The following is an 18893-nucleotide window of genomic DNA, read 5'->3' on the forward strand; positions in this document are numbered from 1 at the left end:
CAAAGGCTTTGGAATCCCATTATTTAGAAGACACAAAAATAAGTTGATTTATTACATTAGTATGACAACCCGGGTCAAATCCCAAGTCTTTTTTGAAAATCGGGTCAAGTCCCGAATTCTGAATCCGAAAATAAGCCGAAATACACCCGGCCCAAATGCCAACTTGGATAGTCCACAAGCCCACCACAGGCACCAAAAGATCATGATTTGTTGGTGCTTTTGATAGTCATACTTCCACTCTTCTCGATGTGGGACTGGGGTGTTACATTAGTATTGTAGATAAATTTTAATAACAAAGGCTATTTCTTAGATATGATTCAATTAGGAAATACAATTTAATTTTATTATAATGGGAAATTGGGGATATATTCTTGTAATTAGAGGACAGGTTGATATTACTGAAAAGTTGTTTTTTAAAGTGCCAACCCTATGCATGAGAACAAACGCTTTTAAAAACCCTACCCTATCAAGTATCAACACAAGCACTAGCAAAAATGAAAAAGACAGAACCCCAAAAAACAGTAACTATAAACCTCAATGCAAATGCAAATTAAGCTGATATCGCGATAGTTTACCACAAAGCAGATTAATAAATTATATATATACAGCCAAATCAATATAAATATAATACATAAAGGTTTTTAGGTACCAAGTTTTAGTTGGTATTTGGTAACTACTTTGGCTAAAAAAGTTTACATTAATTAACCAAAAATTATACCTTGGGATGACAGAAATACAATGGGGGATCTTCTGACTTACCAAATATGTAAAAGAGAAGCACCGCAAAAGATGAAGGAAATAAGAAGCTGATGAAGTCCCATGCATAAGTGGATGCCCAATATGATATTATTGAAACCTAAAAAAGTATAAAACCTTCAACGAAAAAGATATGATACTAGTGCACTATCAGGAAAGAATAAGAAGAGAACAGACATACTCCACTAATTAGTTGTTGATGCTTAGCTTTTACTTCTCGTTCCTGCACCAAACAAGTACGTCAGTACCTCTTTTCTTATAATTATATTTCAAAAAAGAAAATATACATTCATACATATTACTCTGCCTTTTCAGAAACTGAAAACACAATAAAGAAAAGTCAAACTGTATAGATCTTAAGTATCTATATATATGCTGTAAATGAGTTAAGATGCTCATGAATGGTTCAGTGTTTGGATCAAATTCAACTTGGTCGAGCTGACTTTATAAACGAAAAACGACCCCAATCTAAATCATAGAAGAATTCGGCTCGATAGTTTGTGAACGGATAAGTAGGCTCGTCTACATAGTTCATGAACAAGCTACATATAGGTTCAATATTTTATAATAGTGTATCTATATATAGGGTCAGATTCTATCCAAACCGGCTTATTATTATACTTATAACATTAGAAATCTGCAGAATGTAAATTTGTTATTTATTGTTGAATACATTTTATACATTATTACATTATTGTTAACGTGTTGTAATATTCTAGCCACAATAATATTGAGAGCTGCTATTTTAACAGAAGGAGGGTAAGAAGCTGAGCATAGAAAGAAAGCTCGGGTGCAAGTTTTACATTGAAGTGAGGCATCTATTTATAGCCTTCAAATTGCAATGCATCAGACAAGAAATTAATTGCATGCCAAATATATCAAAACCTAAACCTAGCCATACTATTCCATATTTGACCACATGGGTAATATGGCAATCAACTTACAACACTCCCCTTTGATTGTCATAATAACATGGATCATAGACTGCCTCGTTAAAACATTGTCAAAGAAAAACCCAGTGGGATAAAAACTTTGATGAAGGAAAAAGAGTACAATCTCTCCTTGGATGAAAACATCAATCACTGACGTTTTGCTGCAACATATCCTTGAGTCGACGCATTCCAATGTTACGTTGTAGCTTTGCAAATGTTGAATTCGGTAACGATTTTGTGAATAAGTCTGCAAGGTTGTCACATGATTGAATTTGTTGTACATCAATTTCACCATTCTTTTGAAGCTCGTGAGTATAAAAGAATTTCGGTGAAATGTGTTTCGTCCTGTCTCCTTTGATATATCCCTCTTTGAGTTGATCAATGCATGCAGTGTTATCTTCAAACATAACAGTAGGACTTCTCGTGATATCCGGTAATCCACACGATTCTTGAATATTCTTGATAATAGATCGCAACCAAACACATTCTCTACTAGCTTCGTATATTGCAATTAGTTCTGAATGATTTGTCGAGGTTGCCACTGTAGTTTGCTTCGTGGATTTCCAGGAAATGGCTGTACCGCAATATGTGAATACATATCCAGTTTGTGATTTGCCAAAATGTGGATCTGATAGATATCCAGCATGTGCATATCCAATCAACTGAGATGTCGAGTTTTCCGGAAAGAATAACCCAAAATCAATTGTTCCACGAAGATAACGAAATATATGCTTGATCCCATTCCAATGTCTAGCCATCGAAGCAGAGCTAAATCTAGCCAATAAATTCACAGCAAAGGCAATATCCGGCCTTGTATTATTCGCAAGATACATAAGTGCACCAATTGCTCCAAGATATGAGATTTCATGACCAAGAACCTCTTCATCACATTCTCGTGGTCGAAATGGATCTTTATCTGGTTCTAAAGATCTAACCACCATTGGAGTAGTCAACGGATGAGATTTATCCATGTAAAATCTGTTCAAAACCTTTTCTGTATATGTAGATTGGTGGAGGAAAATTCTTGATGACAAGTGCTCGACTTGTATACCAAGACAATACTTTGTCTTCCCAAGATCTTTCATTTCAAACTCTGTCTTTAGATATATGACAGCTTCATCAACCTCTGTAGCTGAACCTACAAGGTTTAAATCATCCACATATACAGCAATAATCACAAAACCAGATTGTGATTTTTTGATAAAAACACATGGACAAATTTGATTACTAACATACCCATTCTTTTGTAAATAACGACTAAGTCTGTTATACCACATACGACCAGATTGTTTCAATCCATACAATGATCGTTGAAGTTTAATGGAGTATATATGACGAGATTTCTTGAACTCGTCCATTTTTAATCCTTCTGGGATTTTCATAAAAATATCACTATCAAGTGATCCGTATAGGTATGCAGTAACAACGTCCATAAGACGTGTTTCCAATTTTTCTTTAGATGCCATACCTAATATAAAACGAAAAGTAATTTCATCCACAACTGGCGAGTATGTCTCATGATAATCAACGCCAGGCCTTTGAGAAAACCCTTGTGCTACAAGTCGGGCTTTATATCTCACAATTTCATTCTTTTCATTTCGTTTTCTTATGAATACCCATTTATTCCCAACAGGGTTCACACCGATTGGTGTTTGGACAACAGGTCCAAATACTTCTCTTTTGCGCAATGAATTTAATTCTGTTTGAATTGCGTCTTTCCATTTTAGCCAGTCTTTTCTTCGACGGCATTCATCCACACTTTGTGGTTCAGGATCAGAATTTATGTCGACATCCAATGCCGCAGAATACACAAATACATCATCGATTATGGCTTTACTTCGATCCCATCATTTCATATCATGCACATAATTTATTGAAATTTCATGATTGTTTAATCCCGAATCTTCAGGGACGGGAATCTCTTCAGGAGATAATACCACTTCAGGGGTATTTGCTTCTTCTGGAGCATGTGCCACTTCAGGGGCAATTTTCTTTGATTTTCTTTTTCTTGGTGCAACATCTTTTGCACCGACCGGTCTACCACGCTTCAGGCGTGGCTTTGAATCTGTAACCAATTCATTTGTACTTGATTTTTGAATTGGTATATCTACTCTAGCTGGAGTATTTACTGCAGGTATATGAGATTTTATTACATTTCTAGAATCGTTAAATGCGTCAGGCATTTGGTTTGCGATATTTTGCATATGGATGATTCTTTTAACTTCAAGTTCGCATTGACCGGTACGTGGATCTAGAAAATGTAACCCCGATGCATTCCATGTTATGTCAGGATTAATCTTACTCACATGTTTATCTCCCCCTAAGGGAGGAAACAAAGATTCGTCAAAATGACAATCTGCGTATCGTGCAGTAAATAAGTCTCCAGTTAGTGGTTCAAGATATCTAATTATAGATGTTGAATCAAAACCAACATAGATACCTATTCTTCTTTGAGCTCCCATCTTCGATCTCTGTGGTGCAGCAATAGGTACATATACAGCACTTCCGAAGATTTTGAAGTGAGAAATATTAGGAATTTGACCAAGTACCAGCTGTAGTGGCGAATGTTGATTATAGGCAGTTGGTCTAATCCTAATAAGATTAGCAGCATGAAGTATTGCATGACCCCAAATAGATGTAGGTAATTTGGCTTTCAATAACAACGGTCTTGCAATAAGTTGAAGTCTTTTGATAAAAGACTCGGGTAACCCATTTTGTGTATGTACATGAGGAACTGGGTGCTCAACTGAAATTCCTACAGACATGCAATAGTCGACAAAGGTTGCAGATGTGAACTCGCCGGCATTGTCTAAACGAATTGACTTGATACAATGGTCTGGGAATTGAGCTCGCAACTTGATTATCTGGGCAAGTAATTTTGCAAAAGCATCATTACGAGTTGAGAGATGACAAACATGAGACCATCTAGTTGAGGCATCTATTAGTACCATGAAGTACCTAAATGGACCAGATGATGGATGGATCGGTCCACATATGTCGCCTTGTATCCTTTCTAGAAAACTTGGACTTTCAAGCTTAACTTTAGTAGGAGATGGTCGAGTAATCAGTTTTCCCAAAGAACATGCTGAACATGGAAGATCATTTTTGGAAGGAACTTTAAGATCTCTCAGAGGATGTCCAATAGAATTCTCTATAATACGACGCATCATAGAGAATCCAGGATGACCTAATCTTTCATGCCAAAGGGTAAATGATTTTGGATCTATGAGTTTGGAAGCAATGACATTGTGTGACTCAATGGTTCTGATTTTCATCATATATAATCCTGAGGAAAGTGACTGAAACTTTTCTAAGATTTTCTTGTTGCTAGAATTAGCAGAAGTAATAAGGAGATATTCTTTACCAGCCTCAGAAGTGGTTTCGATATGAAAATTGTTAAATCTAATATCCTTAAAACTAAGAAGATTTCTAGTGGACTTACTAGAAAATAATGCATTTGGAATATGTATGTGTGTACCATTAGGTAAGACGAAACTAGCTTTTCCAAAACCTTCGATTATATTAGATACGCCAGAAATAGTGCCAACTTGAGCTTCGGTTTTGGTTATATGGGTAAAGTATTTTCGATTTTGTAGAATCGTATGAGTTGTACCACAATCAGCAATGCATATATCTTCAGAATCCATTCTGTATATAATGAAGAAACATAATTTATTTGATAAGAACATAACACATTACATAGATCAAATAAAGCACACAGTACACACTAGTAACTATAGTAATTCGGACCATTAATGCTCATTCCTCCGGTTGCTAATAATTTTATGAAACTAATCCTCAGCCTCCCACATGGGAGTTTCGTTAGACTCATTAGGACCATTAACGCTTATTCCCCCGGTTGATATTATAAGAGAATCATCTAAGTTGTTGGCGAAATTGGTTTCCATCATTTTTCCTTTCGATCTTTTAGATGACTGATATAAATCAACAAGATGTTGTGGGATATAACAATTACGTGACCAATGCCCTTCCATTCCACACTTGTGACATAAATTGTCAGTTTTCCCTCCTTGTGGTGCCTTTCTTTTGCTCTGTGTTTCAGGTTGCCACTTCTGGTGACCAGAGCTATTATAAGGACGAAAATGTCCACGACCACGGCCTCGTCCACGGTAGCGACCATGGCCTCGTCCACCTCTATGCCCTTTTCCACGTACATTCTGCTGGAATGTCGTGTTATTTACTTCTGGTAAAGGGGCGGATCCCGTTGGACGGGATTGATGATTCTTAATCACCAATTCATGATTCTGCTCGGCAACAAGGAGGGTTGAAAGGAGATCCCCAAACTTGGTAAACTTGCGCTCCCTGTAGAGATGGCAACGGGTCGGGTTCGGGTCGGGTTTCTTGAGATCCAGACCCGATCCATTATATTTCGGTTCGGGTCGGGTCCGGGTCTGGGTCTGGAAAATGAAGATCCAGATCCGATCCGTCGGGTTTTTTTGGGTTTCGGTTCGGGTTCGGGTCTAATTCGGATATTTTAAAAAATAAATAAAATTTAAAGATTATATATCTAAAAAAATGTGATGGCTTATTTTTTTTTTAAATTTAGGAATATAAAAAAGGATTTTACAGGTTTCATTTAGTACAATAAACACGTGAAACATGTTAACTTAATTATATACAATCATTCAATTTATCATTTATATTTTATATTTTTATTATATTTAGATTTTTTAATGCAAAATAATTGAGAAAAATATTGATGAAATGAATATAAATTATGTATTGGGCATATAAAATTAAGTAAAATATTAATATTCATACCTAATAATTCATAATATTTCAATATATATACTTTACATTAAATATAATATATATATATATATATAATATTTTGTATCGGGTTTTTATCGGGTTTCGGGTTCGGATCGGGTTTAAATCGGGTTTCGGGCTTCGGGTCGGGTCTCGGATCGGAATACCTGAGATCCAGATCCAGATCCAAACTCTTTCGGGTCTAAAAATAAGATCCAGATCCGGATCCAGATCCAAAAAAATCGGGTTCGGGTAGACCCAATCGGGTCGGAACGGATCGGGTATCCATCAGGTCGGGTAAAACTGCCATCCCTAGCTCCCTGTACATCTCGGCTAAGTTGATATTATTGGGATGAAAGGTGGATAATGTTTTGTCGATCTTTCTTTTCTCAGTAACAATCTCAGCACACATAATGAGCCTAGAACTTATTTTGAATAGTGCTGAGCTATATGCCCGAACACTCTTAAAATCTTGAAGCCTCAGATTAGCCCAATCATTTTCAGCTGCAGGTAGATAAACTAGTTTCTGATGATCGAACCTATCCTTTAGATTTTCCCATAAAATAAAGGGATCCTCGACTTCTAGGTACTCGGATTTTAGATCTTCATGCATGTGGTGTCGGAGAAAAATAATAGAGGTATAGTTTTCTTCAATCGTGGATGTGTTTTCTGCCTTTATTGTGTTGCTTAATTTCTTTGAACCCAAATGCAACTTTACATCTTGTACCCACGATAAATAATTCTCCACAGAAATGTCCAATGCAACGAATGACAAGTTTGTAAGATTTGTCATTATAATCTGAATTTAACACCAAAATTATTAACTTAAATTATCAATGTAAATATTACATAAAATCCTACTGAATCGGATGCGTTAACAAGTAAGCAATAATAAATGTGTACATCATTATTATCATCGATATTATGAACAGATCTATATATAAAATGACAAATGGATTTTCACCCGCCATACGGACGTCTGCGTATACAGGTTATCTCCAACCAATAATATATTTAAGTGGAAAATCCTGCATAAGTTAGTTAGGCACAAAAGAATTATTATCCGATAGGCAGGCAATTTATAAATTAAGGTTCCCACTATATTTCGGTATTACCCAAAATTATATGGTACCGTAAATAGGCGGTGCTCCGGCCATATGTAGTTAAAATATTAGTAGAGGGTGTAACCACGTCTACTCCGGGTATATATATAAATTATTAGTAGAGGGTATAACCACGTCTACTTATATATATGTACATAAAATTATACCTTCTCAGTTCTGGCAGGGCTTCGTGCTGATAACGTGTTGTAATATTCTAGTCACAATAATATTGAGAGCTGCTATTTTAACAGAAGGAGGGTAAGAAGCTGAGCATAGAAAGAAAGCTCGGGTGCAAGTTTTACATTGAAGTGAGGCATCTATTTATAGCCTTCAAATTGCAATGCATCAGACAAGAAATTAATTGCATGCCAAATATATCAAAACCTAAACCTAGCCATACTATTCCATATTTGACCACATGGGTAATATGGCAATCAACTTACAACACTCCCCTTTGATTGTCATAATAACATGTGGTCAAATATGGAATAGTATGGCTAGGTTTAGGTTTTGATATATTTGGCATGCAATTAATTTCTTGTCTGATGCATTGCAATTTGAAGGCTATAAATAGATGCCTCACTTCAATGTAAAACTTGCACCCGAGCTTTCTTTCTATGCTCAGCTTCTTACCCTCCTTCTGTTAAAATAGCAGCTCTCAATATTATTGTGGCTAGAATATTACAACAATTATAAGCTTTTATAATCATTTTTATAAGAGCGAGCAAAATACTGTGTATGCTAAAACAATAAATTATTAATTTAAATAATTATGTAATTCAAATAATGATATGTTCTGTAGAAGAACACTGTATTCAATGATTTGCAAATTAAGAAAATTTTTCTGGATCAAACACATGGTGTACTGCAACAGGACAAATAAATATGAGTTATATATTTAGCACATACATCTAAGGCTGGCATTAGTTCTGGGTTATGAATCAGACCAAAGTTCTAATTTGATTGGGATATATATAGGAACATTCTTTTTAATGTTATTTACTCACTACTTCTAATAATATAAATTGATTTACAGTATATGCTGTATCTTAAAATGTAACTAGTATAATGTAGTAACATAAACTTGTGTTGTTAGTTTGCAGATTTAATATTTATCTGATCTTTAAATAAATTTATGTGTGAATAAAATAAATAAGCAAACTCATAAGTAGTGTTACGAGACATGTTTACGAGTTGTCTATGAACAGTTCATAAACAATATTTTGTCCTACCAAGCGAACTCAAAGAAGATTTGGCTAGACCCAACCTCTATATCAATAACTTTAGCTGAACATGAGGGCTCAACAGTCAACAGTTCGGCTCCACTCATTTTTCGAGCCTATGTATGACGCAAGAAATAAACTAAAATGAATCAAATATAGTCCAGTTACTGGATTCGTAATCTGCCAATAATATAACTATAGTAACTAAATGATGCAACAATTCAGAAGAATACAAGAAGAAATCTATTTAAAATCAAAGCCAGTAGTTTATCTAAAATTGGTGACAAGCAAATAAGGACAATGATACAGCACATACGTCCAGAAACTCTCTATTTCAGTTTATCTAAAGCTTTTGAACATACCTTTACAATAGCAACAGCAAATGAGGCAGGAAGGAAGGAAAAAGCAATATTAACAATAACAGCAGCTGAGAAAGCATCCAAATCCTGACATGCACATGATGATACCACGATCAAGAAATTATCATATAAAGCATCGCATTTAATAACAGCCAATCAAATATTATTATGCAGATCATTTACAAACTTATACACAAGACGCACAATATTATAAAACAATTGCTGCTAAAGGGAGAAGCGGCCCAGAATTCACATTTCATAGGACATGTGCCAAGTTTCCACATTTAGTACTATAAGGGTCATGTTTCTCTGAAACAATTTTAAAATTATTTCTAGAAAGCCAAACCAATCGTGAGACTTTAACTCTAGCAATTTCATATTCAACTGAAAGGAGATCATATGAGCTGTTCGTAGACGAAAGAGAGAAGCATACATGACGCTGGACACGCTGGCTTTTCGTCATGGGTAGTGGATGATTGCGTGTTTGAATTGTCATGTTTTCTTTAGAAGTGGCAAGCCTTAGGATTGCTGAATTCATTAAACTGATATAGGTTGGCGCAGCGTGCTGACAAGTACTGTTGTGTAGAACTGTGTATCCAAGACTTCCATCATTATTCAGATCATCCATTACAATTGCTCCATATCTGCGACCAGCATATTATTGAAGTCATGAAACCAAAATAATTAATCGACTTCTAATAGAACTTAATGATACTTTAAATATGTAAGGTGCTTGACCCATTTTAAACACAATTTAAGCTAAAATGTAAAATGACACATCTGGAGAAGTTGCCTAGTTCTTTTATGCGATAAAAATAAACGCACACATATACGATGAAAGCAATCATAAAGTGCACTTTAGTAAAAAAGAAAAATCAATTGAAAAAAGAAAAAATGAATTTTAATATATGCTTAAAGTGTAACTCATTGTTTGAATGTGTTGTGGAGGCTAAAACTCGCCAGCTTTGCTGTAGTATCCCTTGTGGCCTTGTTTTCATGTTATTTTGGTGGTTTCCTGAGTAATAGCTTTTCTACAAGTCATTCATCATCCATGATGTGCAATTTGATGAAAGGATAGGATTTTAGGAACTTCAAAACCGATTGTGAATATAAATGTGTAGGCCCTATTCTGCCAACAAAATGAGACGGAAGAGGCACCTAACTTCTTGCATGTACATATTGTGGTTTAACCCAGATTGCTTTCTTTCAGTACTTTAGTTTTAGACTGAAACTTTAATTGTTCATTCTGTTTTGATTAAAATGTCACTCTTTTCTTTGCTAATTCATTATGTTTACGCAGACTTGTACAGCTTTCAGTCAAGTTATCACTAAACAGCCCTATCTTAGAATACAGTGTGAAATGTGAATTATTTAGATAATTATCTAAATACAAAGTTTCAAGATATTGACATCAAGACAACGCACCTTGACTGATAGGTCAGATTTAAGCTAGACATCAAATATTCACTCATACTTAGGAGGACAGGTCCTAGTGTTGTTCCTGCTGCCTCAACTGCGTCAGCTAGAACCTTTTCTGAGTCGGGGAATCTATACGTCGTCTTCTCAAATTTCTGAATCCATCCGCCTTGTACATATCGTGCAACCTGCATAATCAGAAGTAGTGTTTGGCAGCATATCAAGATTGGGGTGGGTGGGGAGGGTGGGGTGTGTTCCACATTTAGAAATAGAAGGGAGGCTTAAGAAATCTGCATAAAATATTGTGTGCACCAATTCCAGAGCTATTAATGCAGAGCAACTGGCGCATCTAAGACTGTTTACACAACCACCGTAAACATTACACTAGGACCGGCAAAATCAGACCCGACACAAACTGACCCACAAAGTACGAGTTCCACTTGAGTTTTTTGGGTCAGGGTCGGCTTCAGGTTGACCTGAAATTGACCCAAAAAAATCGGGTTGGGTTGCCCAAAACTGGCCCGAAAAATATACATATATATATATATAATGTTAAATATTATACAAAATACCTATTATATTATTTCTTTATTTTCTATTATTTAAATTAATAAATATTTTGTTTTAATCTAATATAAATTAATTCATTAGATTAAAACAGTATTTATTCATAAATTTTTTATATAAAATATAAAATATTAATAAATTATTATTACTTCGGCTCGGGTTCCGGTTACTTGTGGGTAGTACGCTCGGGTTTGGGTTCAATATTCTGACCAATTAAAATTTCGGGTTGGGTCAAATTTCTAACCCAAGTCTGTCAACCGACCCGAAACCCTCGTCAGCCCTACGGTACACTATTCCGGATATAAGTATCAACAATAACAACTTCTAAGAATAAGAACCAACCTCTTGGGAGATAGGCCTGGATAAATCATAAGGAATAGGACCACCACCTCCACCACCGCTCAACAAAGGATTAAAATGTGAAGTTGTCAATGTAACAGACTGTTGATCAGGATGTGGCTTTAGCTTGAGAAATAGAAGACCGAAAAACAAGAAAATAGCAGGAATTAACAGTTGGAAAACAATTGTCTTCCGGTCCCTGCGAGCTGATAGAGCCCTCTTTATAAGCAAAGCTTTAGAGTGCTTCCAGAACGTTGACCTTGTTAGCATACAAGAGCAGCAGCACTGCATGCTCAAGAATCTCACAAAACTTAGAATGGCAGCCACGAAGAGACTACAAGCTCTGTGTGATATAATGTATATAAACCCTACTATTTTCATATAATTTCCACATATTTTGGAGTAATTTTTTTTCTTAGGAGCATAATCATCGCAGGCTTGAGAAACAGCATAATCTGGTAAAGCTGTCTCCCTTTGCTCCCCCAGGCACTCTGCTTCATCAAAGTCACATCCTGCAACCTTCAAGAAAACCTCTTCCAGAGTTGTTACAGATATTCCATAACTCTCAATGCCGGACAAGTGTTTGTCTTCACAGTCTGTTTGTAAATTAGCTACTGATCTTCTGGTGCACTGTTCAATTTCCCTAAACATGCTTTCAAAGTGATGCGATGATGAAAGAGGAAGTTTGAAGGAAATCTCAGTTCCGACCTATAAAAACAAATTGAAGTATAACAGAAGTAGGCACCAACAGAATTAGTAAAAGTTGTGCATACAAATAAATGAACATAATTTTACTCTGAAAAACACATCATCCTTTCAAACATCTCAAATTAAAAATAAATAAGATTCAAGATTAGAACAATACTTCGCTCACGCATGTAGCTGACGGTATATGGCGGTAAACAATATTAGCAGCTACAGATGCATCAGGTGCAGTCTACAACAAAGAAAAAATTAGGAAAATAGATATTCATACCAATTATTTATCATCGCATCATTAGTGACTGTATTAGAAAGTCCATAGGCGTTTAAATTGATCAAGTGAACAGACCTTCACCATGGTAAGAGTATAACCAACCCCATACTGATGTTTCAGAAAAAGGGAACTACAAGAGATAAAATACTTATGTCAAAATGGTTAATAATAATTAAATTTCCAGCTCCATAACCACCCCCTTTCCCACTCACCTTCCACAGCATCTCAAAGAACCATTTGCCATTATGGCTATTCGATCACCTAGTACATCAGCTTCATCCATGGAGTGCGTAGTCAGTAATATTATTCTTCCTTTCTTTATTCGTTTGATTAATTGCCATGTCATCCTCATCGAATAAGGATCCATTCCGCTAGTAGGTTCATCAAGAACAATAATCTATGATAAAGTATCAATGTATTAAAATATGTCAAAAATCTAACAGAAATTAAAAAGAGATTCTGACAAAGAGTTTACCTTACTATCTCCTATTAATGCAATTGCAAGTGACAACTTTCTTTTCATACCTCCAGAAAGAGCTCTCACAACAATATTAAGTTTGTCAGCCAATCCCACCTGTGTCCATTATCAGTATGATCACACAAAAACAAACAGATAAATGCAACAGGACATACATTCTTGATCTGTTACCTAAATAAGCACCTTACAATACAATTTCATTGAATGCTATGAAGGTCAATAATCACTTAAAAGGTTGTCCAGATATTACTTTGAACAACTGATAGCATTTGTGAGGACGGTTAATATAGCAAAGTATTTGACTACAAGTTTAATCATTAATTGATGCGGTTGATAGGTTGCTAAAAAACTGCTGTGAATAAGAATTGCAAATTTGTAATTAAATCTACCACATCACTAATCTTAACTTCTAGAATCTTAATTGCTAAACTAGGTGCTGGTATGCTAGATAGGTTAAAGAACATGATTCGCTTTAGTATAGATCTAATTGCTGCATCAAGAACAATCTGTCATCCTGTATAGTAGTGTTTGTCAGTGGCTCTACATTTACTTAATAAATGCCAAATGGAAGTATATGGGTAGCATAAAGAAGATGTTCACCTTAATAAATAAACAGAGAAAGATCTCCATGACATTGAAATGTGGCAACAGTAATAAACAATTTCACCCTACTTATTAATACTATTCAAATTACAGTAACTAATGAAACTGTCAAACAGGACACATCATCTTATATGTTGAGCTCACATTGAATAAGAGGTAATATTATATATAAAACTATATATACACACAGACACACACACACACACACACATATAATACACACACACACACAAGTGTCAGGAACTTACTTCATCAACCATTTCACAAACAACATTATCCAACAAGTCTGCTTTCACACCCTTAATATTGGCAAATAACTCCAGATGCTCCTTCACCTGGTAGTATAACAAGTCAAGCTTAGCACTTTACAGAATACTGCATGCGCTTCAAGTACAAAATCTTAAAGCCTATTCCTTAGAGAATGATAAACATGATTATGCTTGTCTATTAAAGGCTTCGGTTTGTCTAGTTTGTGCCCATGGACACATGCTAAGCACTAAATTCTATGCATATAGCTCATCTTGATTGGTGTAGTTTTTGTATATGCAGGGGGGGTCCATCAATATTAAGAAGTAGGAGTCAATCAAAATAAGCTAAACTTATAAAATTTAGTGCTTAGCATGTGCCCATGGGCACACTATAGAAAAACCGTAAAGATTTAGTCCAGGTAAATCCGCAAGCGTAACAACCAGCACATATAAGGCATCATTCTTCAAAGGAAGACTTGCTTGAAAGCTTATAATAAAGCCACTACAAAAATATAAAAAATAAATATATATCAAATGCAATATTAGACATCTAACAGGAACAAAGTTCACTTACAGTTAATTCTGGAAAAAGAATGTCATATTGAGGGCACACCCCCAAATTTTTCCTTATCTCATCCTGCAGGATAAACAAACTGGTAAGAGATGGGAATATATTTACGATGAAATGAATAGATGTAATTATTGAAAAAAAGGTAGCAATAGTTGGATCAGTTGCATGCTATCATGGACCTAAAAGGACTGGTGTTGTGAGGTTACCATATCAGTGAGGATATTCTTCCCTAATACCACAGCATCACCAGATGTAGGAGAGAGGAGGCCAACGATCATGGATATTGTCGTGCTTTTACCAGCACCATTATGCCCTTCAAAAAATGAGCGTATATTTACGTACACCAAATTAAGGAACAAAAAGAACAACAAAGAGGTAGACTGAACATACTGAAATGCATTTTTTTTTAAAAAAACTATGAAAAGAGCATCATAAAGCAATATTATGGGACCCTTTCCGAACAGTCACTAACTTAAGCTTCAGTAACTGCAGGCTTCTGAATATAACTTATTAGGCATTCCGTCTGTGTCCAAGTTAAATAATATCAGTACAATTCCATATAACATTTCTCAAGAACAATCAATATAATATTAACCTCTTTTGGGGGTCAGGTTACATGTGTCAGGGCATTAGAATCTTATGTATGTGAGGGAGTAAGCAGTCAACCCACGACAGTTGGTGAGAGGGGAGGGAGAAGCCTTTACACTAGGCTATCAACAAATCATCTGAGTATTAACCTTTATATAACTCTCTTAATTCTAGCATGACTACTGGCAAAGACACTAAATGGAATGGGGGGAGTAAAAGATTATTGAGACACAAACTAATTTGCATCTTCAAGCTTAATTCTACTGCAAAAGAAAAATAAATTTGAAAAATTGTAATCAAGGTTATAAACAACGATCTACCATCCTCTATGTACTAATATTTATCAATGACAACCAGAGACTGAACCACAAGTACAAGAATGAACACAACAAAACAGGCATACAATAAGAGGCTCCCAGCCCTTTTTAGATACATAATATCAATCAGTACTGTACTGCTTTTTAGGAGTTGTCCCACATCAATTGTGGGAAGGGCAGAAAGCTGAACAACTCCAATAGTAAGAGGCCTTTTGGGAGATGTCTAAAAACAAAGCCGTGCGGGTGAACCCAAAGCGGACAATATCGTACTATTGTGGAGTTGTGACTCGCTACCCAACACACCTGGGCATCAGAGCAAGGTTGGAACGGTCCATAACAATCTCACCTGGGCGATGGACAGATGGACCCTAGATGGTCATAAGGATGAGGCAGGTGGGCTTTCTAGTTTGGGCCTAGAGGGAGCCAGCTGGCCAGACGGATTTCCAGTATGGGTTTAAGAGGGAGCCCGATTGCACACCAAGAGGCGGAAAGGGGGCAGAAAGCTAGAATATGAGCACCCTGAACAACTCCAATAGTAAGAGGCCTTTTTGGAGATGTCCAAAAACAAAGTCGTGCGGGCTCGGCCCAAAATGGACAATATCGTACTATTTGTGGAGTTGTGACTCGCTACCCAACAACTCCAATAGTAAGAGGTCTCTTGGTAGATAGAACTCCAATAGTAAGAGGCCTTTTTGGAGATGTCCAAAAACAAAGCCGTGCGGGCTCCACCCGAAATGGACAATATCGTACTATTGTGGAGTTGTGACTCGCTACCCAACACACCTTATACCGCTACTTTACATATAAATGTCAGCGCATCAAGCATTATGTTAAGCTTCCATGTAGAAGAATCATCATGATGCTTTGAATTCTTAGATATACAAATCTCCCATGTTAAAAACGAATGTGTACTAAAATTTAAAGAAATGCAAATTGCATCCCATAATTTTGACCCGCGCAATCATTTCACAACCCTTATGTTAATTTTCTGTTAAAATTGACTGTTATGGTTAAAAATATAAGGGTATTATAGACTTTTACAATCAAATTAATTCTTTTTTTACATAAAATTATTTATATAAATGTATTTTATAGTAAAAAAAATTCCACTACACATATTAAATAAAGAATATTTATTACAATATAGATTTTGATATATACATATAACAAGTAATAAAATTTAACATAAAATATAATAATTGACTAAATAAATAATAAATTTTTTAAATTAAACTTGATATTGTTGTTTAATATATATTTAAATATCATGCTAAAAATTTCAATTATTAATATATTCTAAAATTACTTTTGTATAGATAAAATACTAAAATTCCCTTTTTGCCCCTTATTATTTAAGGGCAAAAACAAACTTTAACAGGAAATTACAGAATGGGTGCTAAATAACTGCGCGGGTGAAAGTTATGAGGTGCAATTTGCGTTTTTTAAAGTTCTGTTACACATTTGTTTTTGAACAGAAGTTGTGAGCTGTAAAATGCAATTACCTATATAGTTTATGATTCAATCAAGGCCTCCTCCTAAGATCGGAAGGTTTTGGGAAAATCAGGTACTTAACATGCACATTATTGCACACAATTATATATGAATACCAAAAATGAGATCCGGACAATCATACCAAAAGAAAAATGATTTCCTTAAGATATATGAAATTGAACAGGGGATATGCAGAAGCTGACTCAAGGGCAAATCCTTAAGAAGTGCAAGAACCCAATTCCTTTCCTTGTCAAATTCCATTGTGAATTAGAACCACATTATAATATTCAACTTCCTAAGCCAGTGAAAATTTAGAGAACCACAGCCCATGACGAGTGAGAAATGAACTCATATATCATAATGTTTTTGTATTGTGTGAGAAATACGTTGCTTACCTAGAAGAGCAAGGATCTGATTTTCATATAAGGTGAGATGCAATGAATTGACTGCATGACACTCCCCCTTATTTGAAGAGTAAACTTTGTGCAGATTTCTAATTTGGATACATCTGCAAAAACGACATTATTATTAGATCGAATATACATATCTAATCATAATGATATAAGGGCAAGTTACTACTAGCACTGTTGTGTCCTTCAAATGCTAGTGTTTCACCTGCAATCTAGCTCTTGCTGCCTCATTTCCAAGCTTATGGCTTCCACAGCAGGTCCAGGAGAACTGTGTTCTTTGGTAAGCTTATCACTGGTTTCACCTTTGCTGATAGAATCATGGTGCTTAACGGAGATCTTCTTTCTCCAAAAATTCCAGCGATAAATAAAGTTCCAAGAGTAGGTCGGTCTATTTTCTTTGAATAGTACCTGATCGAATTCATAAAAATATTGAAGCTGTAATTTTAATCACACTAAGTATGCAGCAATGTATTGTACCTGGGACTACTACATCCAACCTTCCAACGTGATCTCCAACATTTATATCACAACATTATTGATGATTCATTACGACCACCTACCTTTTAATAAATATATTTTTAAGCGTTTGGTTCTTTAGGTAGAAACTTAAATTGATGAAATCTTATAAGCTTATGACATCCATCTTGCCTGATACTGAATGTGGGCATACGCAAAACTTGTAATCTCATTAAATTATATCATTGTATTGATTGGCTCAGTCAGAATTAAGTGACCAAAGCGAAATCACTTTATACCATATACATTCGGAAGGGAAAAAATTCAACCTAACAAATTAGGAAATTTTGAGCCAAAAAATATGATTAGATACGCTACATAATAAAATTACAATAGATAATATATTAAAATTATAATTTTTGAAGTTCTATATAAAAACATTTACAGCAATCTAATATTAATGAAGTTATATCTGAATAAATGACATTAGTTATTCAACTGAGCTAATTCTTAGCACTGGGTGTAAAAAGGCTGATGCAACATATCTTTTTATTGCCTATTGCATAACCTGATGAAATAACCTGATACATCAATTTTATGGGTGTACGGGTACTAAAGCCTCCTGAATAGGTGTAATGAAATTTTGTATGCAATGTCTTAATATATGTCTTAGTGAACTAAATGAACAACAGTCAAATTGACATCCTTGTGCATAATTTTAGTTGTATCACAGACCACCTTGTGGCTACATGATACTTACATTAATAAGAAAGCTTTGTGGTTAAAATTATCCAATATATATCTGTTGGTGTGATATAATACTCCAAGCTGGACTTCGCAGAGCTTGAAAATAGTGTATAAAAAGATAATATATATTTTTAAACATGAATTACGAAATTCGAAACAAAGACTAAAACAATAAACTAAAATTCGAAGTTATACCTTATCCAGGTAAAGACCAATTGCACAGTACAAAAATGAATCGAACAACATCATCAAGAGGCAGACCAAAAAGGACACTCCAGATGATGCCTGAATGGATTAAGAACCAAATCTGAGGAGACAGAAAAAGACACCGGTCAATTGTTACTATACAAGATTATAAACATACCCGCCACATGTTACTCCATCTCAGTCCAACATGAGCACGCTCATAGTCAGCAAAGTTGATTGACCCTAATGCAAAAGCAGTGGGTGAAAGCAAAGAAGCCAGGACCTTGATAATCCTACAAATCAAATGTCTTCATATTAAAATATCATTAAAATAAAAATTATCGGTAGAGAACCAAC

General features: G+C 35.2%; 1 protein-coding gene across 2 annotated transcripts in view; it reads right to left on the reverse strand.

Annotated features, from left to right (window-relative positions):
• Nucleotides 1–18893, reverse strand: part of LOC108226432 (ABC transporter A family member 1) — a 37597-nt gene that overhangs the window by 9970 nt on the left and 8734 nt on the right. For both annotated transcript variants that reach the window (XM_017401391.2, XM_017401392.2), the window contains 17 exons: nucleotides 18715–18829; nucleotides 18546–18635; nucleotides 17353–17555; nucleotides 17133–17245; nucleotides 14548–14654; nucleotides 14345–14407; nucleotides 13771–13857; nucleotides 12917–13015; nucleotides 12654–12838; nucleotides 12517–12571; nucleotides 12331–12402; nucleotides 11469–12173; nucleotides 10569–10747; nucleotides 9577–9787; nucleotides 9147–9230; nucleotides 938–979; nucleotides 760–856 (listed from right to left, as the gene is read on the reverse strand). In XM_017401391.2, the coding sequence (XP_017256880.1) occupies nucleotides 760–856; nucleotides 938–979; nucleotides 9147–9230; nucleotides 9577–9787; nucleotides 10569–10747; nucleotides 11469–12173; nucleotides 12331–12402; nucleotides 12517–12571; nucleotides 12654–12838; nucleotides 12917–13015; nucleotides 13771–13857; nucleotides 14345–14407; nucleotides 14548–14654; nucleotides 17133–17245; nucleotides 17353–17555; nucleotides 18546–18635; nucleotides 18715–18829 (2507 nt within the window). The remainder of the gene's footprint in view (nucleotides 1–759; nucleotides 857–937; nucleotides 980–9146; nucleotides 9231–9576; nucleotides 9788–10568; nucleotides 10748–11468; nucleotides 12174–12330; nucleotides 12403–12516; nucleotides 12572–12653; nucleotides 12839–12916; nucleotides 13016–13770; nucleotides 13858–14344; nucleotides 14408–14547; nucleotides 14655–17132; nucleotides 17246–17352; nucleotides 17556–18545; nucleotides 18636–18714; nucleotides 18830–18893) is intronic.

The sequence above is a fragment of the Daucus carota genome, chromosome 6 (genome assembly GCF_001625215.2).
Source record: "Daucus carota subsp. sativus chromosome 6, DH1 v3.0, whole genome shotgun sequence".
NCBI classification, from domain to species: domain Eukaryota; kingdom Viridiplantae; phylum Streptophyta; class Magnoliopsida; order Apiales; family Apiaceae; genus Daucus; species Daucus carota.